We start from the raw sequence: 11,846 nt of genomic DNA, 5'->3' as shown, positions 1-11,846 counted from the left end.
GGGGCTGCCTCGAGGCGAGACTGATGCTCTGAGGCCCGGGCGAGGTTCAGTTCTGGTCAGCTTGGCCAGATTAGTCGTGAATAGCAGACGGTTTAACGGGGAGGAAGAAGATGCCATGAACACAACGCATGGCTTCTGGGTTTGTGGCAGAGACGACGGGCCCTGCATCCCATGCAGCCGCCAGTGGCTCCGTCACCAAGGGCGGCCTGTGAGCCGTGTTCCCGTCTCTCCTTGACTGTAATTTGCTGTGTGATGCGGAGCGATTCACCTCTATCGCCTGGGACTCAGCTACTTCCTCTGTAAAATCAAAGCTGCACCAAGTGATCTTTGGGGTGACGTCCAGGGTAAACCATGCGAGGCTGAGTATCCCAAGGGTGGGCTACGTCCACCGCCAGTTTGCAGGTCGTCTCGCGTGAATTCCCCACAGAACTAGTAAGAACAGGAGGCACAGCAGACACAGACGGGCCTGGGCGGGGAGCTGGTCGAGTCCTAGACCCCAAGGCCAAGGGCACAGGCTCCTGGGTTAGACTTTCAGAGGAAACAAAGCCTGGGCAACTTAGTGCCAATCCTGACAGCAGATGGACCAGAGTTATTACAGCAGCAGAATGACTAATACCGTAACAACCTGACCTCAGGGGGAGGGAGGATTCGACGCAGATGGAAGGTGACAGGTGCGAACACCGGGCGAGCTGGGTGCTGAGGCCCCTCCGGACCCGGAGCCGGTGAGACAACTGACCCAGGACTCATAGGAGATGGGACTGTTCCTTCCAGCCAGCTGGTCGTTAATGCAGCTCAGGGGCCGGATGCAGCACACGGGGCCCAACAGACACATAAGAACACAACAAGGTCCCAGAGGTCAGAGGCCGAGAGCTACGCGGAGCCGAGCCAACCGGTGGTCCCTGGTGGTGGTGTCAGCTCGAGGCTCCAGGGGGCAGAGCAGAGCCGTCTGCCAGCCAGCTAGTGCCACCCCTCTGTCTCCTCAGCAGAAATCATTCCGAGACTCAGAGCTGCTACGCCTCATTTCCCGTAGCTGGCGCAGGGACTTACAATGTGTGTTATTTCGCTATGTCCCCTCTGATGGAAAAAGCTCCGGCGCAGAAACCGGCTTCATCTCCCAGGGGCGCGATGGGAGGGTGGTTAGAGCGTCTCCCATACTGGTCCAATCAAGTCTTTAACGGGTTTTATATTAACAATGATAAGAACTTGGGAACACAGAACAGGATGACCCAGGACCTATGAGAAGCAGTATTTTTAGGTGATGAACAGTAAAACCTGTCTCTCCACTTAACACCGCTGTAAAGCATCCAGAGCAAACCATCAGTTCCCCTGGCGGTTCCCCTCCTTGCTGGCGCAGAGCCGGGCGGTAGGATCTCATCTGTCAATCCCTACCTACCACGTGGTCTTGGAACACAGCAGGTGCAGGGCACGGACACCTCAGGAGGAAGGAGGAAGGTTCCCTGTGTCCTGGGTGGGGGAAGGGCCCAGCACAGTTGGGGTGCTACTGAGGCCAAGCCCTGCCCCACCTCGGAGCTGTCACTCTGGCTGCTTAGTCTCCCTGGGGCTCGCGACTTCACGTGTGAAACAGGGGCCCCGGTGACGACTGCTTTATGGGTTGATGTGACTAATAGCTCCCCCAGAACTGCCCACAAGCCCGGAGGGGGTCCCTCAGAGGATAATCAGGCTAAGGTACCCAAGAGAGGGAGAGAGATGGAGAGGCAGAAACAGGGCCCGGAAATGGAAGGGGCAGCGGCTGGGAACGGAGGCCTCGGTTCTAAGTCCGGCAGCAGATTCCCAGAAGAGGAAACAAGTCACTTATCCTGTTCTGTCCTCAGAATCACAGTCCTTCCAGGAAATCTCGAGTTCCGCTCCCAGGAGGAGGGGCGGGACGCAGGCTCAGGCATCCGCAGTGACAGATGAACTGGGCTCGCACTGTCTGTCCTGAGAGTCAGCAGAGAAGCTGGCTGAGTGGGTAGGAAACACGGGGGAAAAGGAATCACAGGATAAGAGGCAACATTAAAACTGGAGAAAAAGTGAGCCTGGGATGTGAGGGTGGTGAAAATAATCTTCCATTCCTTTGGTTGGAGGGACAGGTTTATAAATATGTATAACATGTAAATACGTTCTCATGGCAAGCCCCCCAGGAGGAAACAATCAGGCAGCATTTGCAAACAGAGCCAGACAACCGCAAGTTGGTGGGGTTTATTCGTCCACGCTGGGTCGGCGTGTCCTGATGAGGCGCCGGGTGGTGCGCGGTTGTCCTGCCGCTTCCACCGGCCCCCCGTCCTGGGAAATCGAAACAGACGACAGTGGTGTCTGGCTTGGGCTCCAAGAGCCGTGCACGCATCACACGTGCAGGCTCCTGCTTGCAGAGAAGGATTCGGGATCCACAGGCTGGGTCCTGCAGGAGAGAAGCCGCCACGAGCTTCAGACCGACAGGAAGCCTCTCCCTGGCCCTGGTCCCGGCAGGCGGATGAGGTGTCCGGTGGGTACGCAGTCCCCGGCGTGGCTGCAGAGGCCTGGTCTGGGCACATCAGCGGTGCCGCCTCACTCCGGGTGCCGTAGTTTTTGTTCCATGCTTGGGAGGCAGGTGCCAAGGCTGATTCCACTCTGCCTCCAAGGAGAGGATCATTTTAGCTCTAAATCCCACCCAGCCCTGAATTTCAGGCAGGCCCCAGGGAGCAGCAGTGACTTCTTAATATAACACCATTTGGGGTCATGCGTATAGACAGTGAAAAGCAAGTTTAGACTGAGTCTTTCACACTGATTATAATGACTCAATTTTCTAAGAAAAGCACATTTCAAATGTCAGTGTTTTCCTTCAGCCCTGGCTCCTCTCCCATCACCCCAGCCCGTACTTGAGACGCGCTGCCACGGACGCCCCACACTTAGTCTCGGGGTTGAAGCCCTTCGTACAAATGAAAGGCATCTTCATTCCTTCCACTCTGGCTCACGGATTCCAATTTGTCTTTACTTTTTAAAAAGTAGGTTAACATTTTGACAAATTAGCATTCTCCTGTAAATACAGTTTGTAGGAGAAGGAAACACGCAGCAGGAAGGTGCAAAAGGGATGGGGACCGGGGGCGCAAAATAGAAATGCAGGAGGCGCTCCTGCTGAGCGCCAGCAGCCCTGGTGTTCCCAGGGACTTCCTGGGTCTTAAGGGAAACGTCTGACACTGCAAACCTCAGGAAGGCCAGGTGTGGACCCACCTGCTCTGAGGCTCCAGCAGAAGCGTGGTGCCGCGGAGAGCTCACGTCCTGGGGTTTCCCGTGTCCCAGCCGGGAAGTTCCTTCTCCCTCTCCCTCCAAGATGGGCAGCGAGGATTCAGGGTCGGCATGTGTCCTGTGGACACACACTGCTGTCATCGCTTACAAGAACCAGAGGGAGCCCCAAGCCACGTGACCTCAGAGGGTCACCAGCTCGCTCCCCACAAAGACAAAGAAGTGCCTGTAAGATTCAAGGAAACACCTCGGTTTAGAAAACAAAACTGAAAATTCCATGGAGCACAGCTGGAGGTAGACGCTTACCCCCTGCTGGGGTATTTGCTGAGACTGCCTCATAGAATTCGTCACCTCCCCAGGAGCAAACGATGGAGATGACAGTGAAGGTCATAGCGTGAAAGTGGCTTCGATCTGACTGTTTCTAAGACACAATCTAATACTGAGATATGGGGGACTTTTAAAAACGTGTCCCAGGATATAAGGACAACTAACGTGGTGCAGGCCATCGACCTTCACCTCTGCAGGGGCTCTGAGGGAGGGGACGGTAGGGGTAAAGAGACTGAGAGTTGAAGAAACCAGGTCTCATGTCGGGGAGCCCGGCCTTGGGAACCGGAGTCCTGTGAGGGCACAGCAGGGAAGGAGCACAGGGGACTGAGACGACACCCCACAGGGCACGGGACCCCGAGTCACGCACCTGGACCCGCTCTGGACGGCGGGACGGGATAGTTGTGCTGAAACTGCCTCCCCTCAGCCCCTCAACGCAAGAGGCGTAATTCTATGCTTTTCTTAAAGAGAAACTGACAAATAACAAAACAATTAACAGCAACAAAAGCAACAGGACTCTGCATTCCAGATTCAGCTGTCTGATCTGCAGCCACTCTTATGTCAGTGAAAAACGTATGTATTGTTTCGCCGGCTCCGGGCTCCGGGCGGTAGAGCAGGTAAGGCCGACCTCCCCGTGGGTCTGTCCCAAGCAGGTCATCCCGTCATAAAGAGAAGGGGAGGTGTGGGAGGACACGCACCGACCCGCAGTGTGGACGGAAGGTTGGCCTCGGGCAGAGGAGAAGCCACACCGCCTGGGGGACCATCACCTCTCAAGGATAAGTGGGAAATAATGCAAATTCACCCTCTTTCCCCAAGTTGCAATCATACTTCCGGTAGAAATAAACAGTGCAAAATGCAGCTGCCAGCTACCAAAGGCACAGGATAATGGTACCCTAAACAAAGAAAAATTGAAGACTTACACCTCAGATGCTGAAATTGACAGCCAAAACTTACACTTGGGACAAAGGATAAAACAAGAGCCCATGGGAGGAACTGACATGTACACCTCACAGTTTCCACTAATAACCGATAGATAAACACAGTCTGGATGAAATTTAGACGGAAAGGGTTGACCCGAGAAATTCAGACCCGCAGAAGTAACTGTGCAGAGGAAGCCCTCCTGGGCTGGAGACCAATGAGCGAAATGGATGTGGACCATGAATCAAGTTTTTAGTGTAAAAGTTGCACAGAAAAGGATTTATCTTGGTGAATATAATTTCAATGAGACAAACAATGCCAAACTGGGGTGTATTTTTAATTGCGTAAAGAAAGCTGATTGAGGAATTGATTTAATGGGGTTAACTCTGGATCAGAGTCTTTCAGTGAAAACACATCAGTGTTGGTATATTTCTGATTGAAATATTTATGTTAATAGTTGTTGCTCCAAAACATACAGCCTTAGACCCAAAATAGTAGGGGAGGTATAAATGGGGGGGGGTGAGAGAATCAACATGGAATGGAGGTCAAGGCCCATGGAGCACCTGACAGGTGTCCACCATTCTGCCTCCCTCTGTCTCTGTCTCTCTGTATATGTCTCTCTATCTCTTTCTGTCTCTCTCTGTCTCTGTGTCTCTGTCAGTCTCTCTGTCTTTGTCTCTCTCTGTGTTTCTGTGTCTCTCTATTTGTCTCTGTCTCTCTCTGTCTCTCTATCTCTGTGTCTCTCTGTTTGTCTGTCTCTCCCGTCAGTCCCCCACTGGCATCCTTGTGGCTGGAATGATCAGGTTTGGAATCCTCGGGGCAGCAGCGTGCAGACACCCAGGTGGCCTGTAGGTTTAGTTTCCTTCCTTCAGGCTCTGAGGACGCAGTGTTTGCAGGGAGCTGCAGTGACTCAGAGGCTTGTGCAGAGACGCCCCCATGTAGCCCCATCCCTCCCCCTCCCTGCCATCGGCCTCCCCTCCCCCCACAGGGATCACAAGTCATTCAGGTAAGTGGTACTTTGCAAACCAAAGTGGTGTCCGGGCGTATTTTTCAGGCTCCAGAGTCTACAATCACGGGTGGCAGATGTTTCCCTCCCAAACTTCCTCAGATAGGTGTTCATTTAATCTGTGGCTATAATCTTAAAGAAAACAGCTATTTTTCTTGAGTGTGTGGGCTAGAGGCATAACTTTTTCATAATAATAAGGCGATTGATGTTTAATAGAGATGTCTACAAATACAAAATTGCATCCGAATACTAAGTTACAGTAATATCAGCTTTTCACAACGGGAGCATTTAGTAGATATGATTATAGAACCCAGCTGGTTTGGGGGTGTTCGCCTACGGCCCATCTCATTTTTATTGTTTAATTGATTTCATGGTTAGCTAACGGTTTTTTTTTTTTTTTTTTTTTTTTTTTTTTGTGGTACGCGGGCCTCTCACTGTTGTGGCCTCTCCCGTTGCAGAGCACAGGCTCCGGATGCGCAGGCTCAGCGGCCATGGCTCATGGGCCCAGCCGCTCCGCGGCATGTGGGATCTTCCCAGACCGGGACACGAACCCGTGTCCCCTGCATCAGCAGGCGGACTCTCAACAATTGCACCACCAGGGAAGCCCTACCTAAAGGTTTTAATTATTGATAATATCTAAGCTTTTAAGGCCAAGTGATTCTGAAAACATGGGGGATATTTTCTGACCCCACCCTCATCTGAAACTCCAGACGCCGTTTGCAGTCACCGTAAGTCATCTTCTCCCAGTGCAGGGCAGCAGCGGGGCCTTGAGGACAAGGCAGCTGTAAAATACTCAGTGATTAGTCAAAATAACAGTCCTGAGGATGAATCACCCGGAGCCAAAGTCGACCTTGAGGACCAGAGGAGGCCCGATGGGCGGCCAGAAGCGCAGTCCTCAGTCCCAGGCCACCTCAGGCAGGTGTCTCGGGGTCTGGGGGGTGCTGGGGCTGGAGCGTGTGGACAGTGAGCATCTGCTCGCTCACAGCTGGGGGTCTAGACGTGAGACACAGGTGTGGGCAGGGCTGGTTCCTCTGAGGCCGTGAGGCCCCCCACTCCCTCTTGCTGCTTTGCTGACGAGCCTGCGTGAGCCTTGGCTCTAGGTGCGTCACGCAGATCTCTGTCTCCATGCTCACTGGCCTGTCCCCGTGCATCTGTGTCCCAACTCCCCTTTTATAAGGACACCTACTCCAGCACGATCTCATCTTAACCAATTTCATCTGCAATGACCCTGTTTCCAGATAAGGTCACATTCCAAGCTACTAGAGGTTAGGACTTGAACACATGAGTTTGGGGGACACCATCAGTCCATAATGAGTACCCGCCATGGAAAGGAAGACTGAGACAGCGACTAAAATTACTCAGTGTATCTGACATGTGACTTGTGGCTGTTCTACAAGCTTGTAATTTGGAGAAATAATTTCTCTGTGGCATCTGACCTACGGCAGATATTAGCGCAGTTAGAAGCTGTGAGTCCATTAGCAAGTGTGTCACCTAAATATCATTCACCTGGAGATCACAGCCTTGTGTCGTCTGAAGTCTGGGTGGCAGACAGCGTCCTGGAGTATGAAAGAAATGGACCTGGATTTACTACTGCATCTTGGCGGGGGGCAGAATAGGACCAGGGGGTTTACAGACACAGAGGTCCCCCTTCCAGGTTCTCGGAATAAACGAAAAGGCCGTGACCCTCAATTACTGATGAGACTCAATTATTGACCACAAGCCGTGATGTCAGTCCTGAGACCTGATCGCTGAGGTCCAGGGTTCCGAGTATTTAGAAACCTATTTCCTGTAAGATGAGCAACTCCACGGGGGAACGTTCCCTTTGGGGTCCAGCAGCTGGAGGTTCTGAATGTGCCAAGGAGTCTCTAGAAACGACAGGGGGTGTGAAGCGTTGAGCTCCCCAGGAAGATGGGACGTGAACCAAAGGCCATCCGGGAGCAGAGGGTCAGGGTGACGTGAGGATGGACGCAGGGCCGGCGCTGCGCCCGCGTCACAGAACCAGGGATTCTGCAGCTGGGCAGAGGGGAAGCGGCCCGAGGGAGTCCGGAAGGTCAGCCCAGCTCAGAGGCCGGGGCCTGGGTCTGCTGCTGGCCCACAGAGGCTTCCACGTGGTCTCTAGTAACTGCACACTAGAAAAGCGAGCAGCGCCGGGTCTGATTCCTAAGACCTGGCAGAGGAGAAGCAGCAGCGAAGGGTGGGGACGGAGGGAAGTCCCCCAGAGGAAGCCCTGGCTCGGCTCTCACCCCCAGAAACACGCAGATCCGGCCACCAAAAGCCTCAACGGCTGTGCCATTTTTAACATAAAAGTTCACCTTTCAATTTCCCGATTTCCCCAGAGTTTGCTCTTGAGGGAGGGGAGAGAAATGAAGAATACGGTTTTGATCCAGGGATGACCTTTTTTTCTCTGAGAAACCTTTGTAAGAACCTTTACTCCTAACGAAAGAGACTTTCAATACAATCATTTAATGTGACCAGGAATCCAATACCCCCGAATCTCCACCCACAGATGTTCGATACCCTCTAATGTGTACGAACGGTCGCCGCACTTTCATTATTTGGAGCAGAATGAAAGAGCCAGAAAGGCCAACACATTGAACGAAGCAGCTCTGGAGACAGATGCGTTTGGACGCCGGCGCTCTCTACTCATTTCAGAAAAATAAAGGGGCAGCATCTCCAGCCGGGCCCATAGGAGCGGAAGTTGCTGCAAGCGGGGACTTACCACCTGCAAACCACCATCCAGGTGAGGCCTGCCAGGCCACAGATGAGCACGGCGCCCAGCACGATGGAGACCACGGACGCCCGCGGGAGCCTCCCAGAGTCTGGAGCAAGGACAGAGCCAGCGGTGAGCCTGGCCGGCTGAGGGCAGCGGCCAGTGTGCCCTCCCAAACCCCAGCCCAACCCCCAGCCGCCGCCCGAGCACCCCTGACCCTGGGAAAGCACGTTCCTCCGGGTAAGTTTCCCTCCACGGACCTCCTTGCGCTGCCCCGTGGGCTGTCCATCCCCTGCTGTCTTTGCTGTACTTGGAGTTGGGCTCTGCTCTGTACTGAGCTCTCCTTTTCCTACTGCAGGAGCTTTAATAAAATGTCTTGCCATTTTAACAGGTCCCGGTGCATAATTTTTCTTCTACAGGAGCTGGAAGCCAAGTTATGATTCCTAGATTTGCAGCTGAGTGGCTGTGTGACCCTGAGCAAGCCACTTACCCTCTCTGTTCTGCACATGGGGATCAAACTTCGTGCTTCCCTCCCAGAGATTAATTCACAGGGGCGTGAAACTAGCTGAGTGTCTGGTGCGAGCCCGCCCCGCCCAGGGTTTCACCGAGGTCCTGTGTCTCAGACACGATCTCGCCTCAGGTGCGACCCGGCTGGCTCCCTGCTCCCACCCAGCGTCAGCAGCCGTGGCAGCGCGGACACACGTGGCCGGAGGATGACCCTTCAGTCATCCCTGACTGTATGTCGACCCCCGCTCCCAGCCTGGATGCCCAGGGCCGTGGTCTCACCCACGCAGGTCCTGCCGTCCTCGCCGAGCACGTAGGGGTCAGTGCACTCGCACTGGAAGCCGCCCTTGGTGTTCTTGCACCGGGCGGACACGTGGCACGGGGGTTCCGTCACGTCTTCACACTCGTTGATGTCTGCACACATGACGTGAGGTCAGGGCCAGCCTCCTGCTTCCCTTCCCCACGAGGCCGGCCCCGCCCCAGCTCTATCCCGTGTCCAGGACGCAGAGGGACGTCACCCCACGTCGGGGCCGCGTCTCCTGGATCGAGAACATCCCCTGAGGTCCCGCGGGCGTCTCCCTCCCGCCCCACTTCTCACAGCGGCCCTGCGGCCCCTCAGGAGTCAGCCCGGCCCGTGGCCACCCTCTGACCCGCTGGCCTGGCTGCTTCTCCTGGCCCATCCACAGTGGCCTCCTCGGACCCGCAAACCCTCTGGTGCTGGTGCCGATCCACTCAGTTCTGTTCAGTTCAAATTCTGCCAGGGGCTGTGAGGGCCCGAGTGTGAGGCAGGTCCCCGGAGGCTCAGGCCACACAGGCCGGTGGGCTTCGCTCAGACGCGGGCACGTGGCCCCCTGGAGGCTGCTGGCGCTTTCCACACTGAGTAGGGCTCCACCCCGGGCGGGAAGGAGGCGGGGGAGGGCAGGTGGCAGCGAGTCTGCCCACCCCAAGCGGACAGCTTCCAGCCACACAGCCGGCTCTGGGCCTCCACCCACCACTGGGTGAACACCGGCCGTGCCGCCAGGAGCCAGGACCTGACACCCAGGCCCGCAGAGCGGGTGGATGTGGTGAGTCCCCCTGGACGGGGAGCGTGTGCAGCCCTCGCGGTCTCCTGTCGGAATCCACAACCACGACCGGACCCCAGGTCCCTGTTTCCAAATAACACGCTACCTTTTCTGGCCGATTTCAGGAAGGAAGCAGCAGAATGTCAAAAGAAGAAATATGTCCTGAATACATGCTGTCCAACCACATCACATTAGCAAACGTCACACGCGTGTGTCCTCGTAGGTGGTCCTTGTTCTGAGGGTATGAAGTGAATGTGGGCTCAGCCTCTGCTGCCGGTGGAGCCCCTCACTCCATCCTGGACACTGGACTGCAGACAGGGTGCTTAAAACAAAGCAGGTCCCTTCTCTCCCGGTTCTGGAGGCCTGAAGTCCAGACGCGGCCCTGAGCTCACTCGGAGGGGAGCATCGCTCCCGGTCTCTCCTGGCTCCTGGGGCTGCTGGCCATCTCGGCTTCCTCGGCCTGGCTGCACCTCTCCCATCCTCCGTCCTCACGTGGCCGTCTTCCCTCTGTGCCTGTCCTCCTCCTAGAGGGACACCAGTCCTACTGGACCAGGGCCCACCTTGAAGGCCTCATTTGAATTTGATTGCACCTGCAAAGACCCTACTCCTAATAAGGCCACACCTGAGGTCCTGAGGTTTAGGACTTCAACATGCCTTTCTGGGGGACAGAATTCAACCCCTTTCACTCAGAAGCCAGAGCGGGGACTGTAGGGTCTGGTCTCCTGGTCCGGGGAGTCCACCCAGAATGTGTGGCAGCCCCACATGGGTGGTGAGGACCGTCTCAAGCCTGTGTGTCCCCAGATCCCCACGTCAGTCTGCACCATGGCCGTGGCTGCTCCTACCGGGACAGGTTACCTGCCAAGGAGAGCTGAAGACCACACCCCCGGGCCCACCTACAAACATCTACACGATGTTCCACTTCCCGAAGCACAGCTGTGCCGACGGCAAACCGCACTCTCCCTGTTGGTGCAGAAACATTTATTTGTGTTCACTTATTACAGAACCTCTCAGCAATAACTGGAGCGAAAAGCCACGGACACATTGCTTTTTATCCGTTCTGAGTTCACGACTTTAAAGCCCTTGAAAGAGACTCATTACACTCATTTGCTTTTTTTTTTGCGGCACGCGGGCCTCCCACTGTTGTGGCCTCTCCCGTTGCAGAGCACAGGCTCCAGACGCGCAGGCTCAGCGGCCATGGCTCACGGGCCCAGCCACTCTGCGGCATGTGGGATCTTCCCGGACCGGGGCACGAACCTGTGTCCCCTGCATCGGCAGGCGGACTCTCAACCACTGCGCCACCAGGGAAGCCCCTGCTAATTTTTTTTTTTAATGTGATGATTTTGGGGGCTAGGCGGGATTTGAGCAGACAAGAGAGAACGAGTCTCCTTAGATTCTGTGGGTTAGATGTTCAGTTAAGCTGTTGCTGCCCTTTCTGCAGCCATGGACGTGCAGGTTAGCAATTCCGCTGAGGACGGGCGGCAGCCCTTCCGTCACATCAATTCACAGTGGAACTAAAATTCCCTCCCTGCTACATTCCAGAGTCATTTTTTTCTTGCAATTCTTGGCTTAGAAACTTCTAGTAGAGGCATAGATCAGGCGAAAAACATCTGTGTAAAGGAGCGAGTGCATTTGTACCGGGGGTGGCCCTCATCCTGCTTCCTGTCACATACTTACGTTAAAGGTATTCTGCCTTAATTATCGATGTGTTTAGACAAAGACACAGGGTTGTATAAACAGAGTCAGTACCCTCCTCCCTGGTCCTATCTCGCTGTGCCCACGTGACCAAGCTTGAGGAGCTCCTGTCTCCATGGGACACTTATCGATGTCGAAATAAATAGGACCCACTGCTTGTTGAAAAGTGGGTTCTCACTAACCACACAGCTCTGTAACTCACGTTTTTACTTAGTGATGTACTGACATGCTTTCAGGGAGCGGTTAGCTGTTAGTATGAAAAATTACGTTAGAAAAAGACAGGAGGTGGGGGGATGACTGGGAGGTGGGGGGATGACTGGGAGGTGGGGGGACGCTGGGAATAGAAGAGCGATGCTGGCATCGTTCGGAGCATCGCGGGGCGCAGGAGGCCTCCCTGGGGGAGACAGTCTGA

General features: G+C 54.9%; 1 protein-coding gene across 1 annotated transcript in view; it reads right to left on the bottom strand.

Moving 5' to 3' along the window:
• Positions 1-2,199: 2,199 nt before the first annotated feature.
• Positions 2,200-11,846, bottom strand: part of TPO (thyroid peroxidase) — a gene marked incomplete at both ends in the record, with an annotated part of 36,277 nt that continues 26,630 nt past the window's right edge. The window contains 4 exons of the mRNA XM_082642372.1: positions 2,200-2,283; positions 3,208-3,340; positions 8,187-8,286; positions 8,964-9,095. Coding sequence (XP_082498498.1) covers positions 2,200-2,283; positions 3,208-3,340; positions 8,187-8,286; positions 8,964-9,095 — 449 coding nt within the window. The remainder of the gene's footprint in view (positions 2,284-3,207; positions 3,341-8,186; positions 8,287-8,963; positions 9,096-11,846) is intronic.

Source organism: Mesoplodon mirus (genome assembly GCF_964341445.2).
Source record: "Mesoplodon mirus genome assembly, chromosome: 14".
NCBI lineage: Eukaryota > Metazoa > Chordata > Mammalia > Artiodactyla > Ziphiidae > Mesoplodon > Mesoplodon mirus.
The sequence above is the reverse complement of the archived record's forward strand: the minus strand, read 5'-3'. Positions and strand labels throughout refer to the sequence as shown.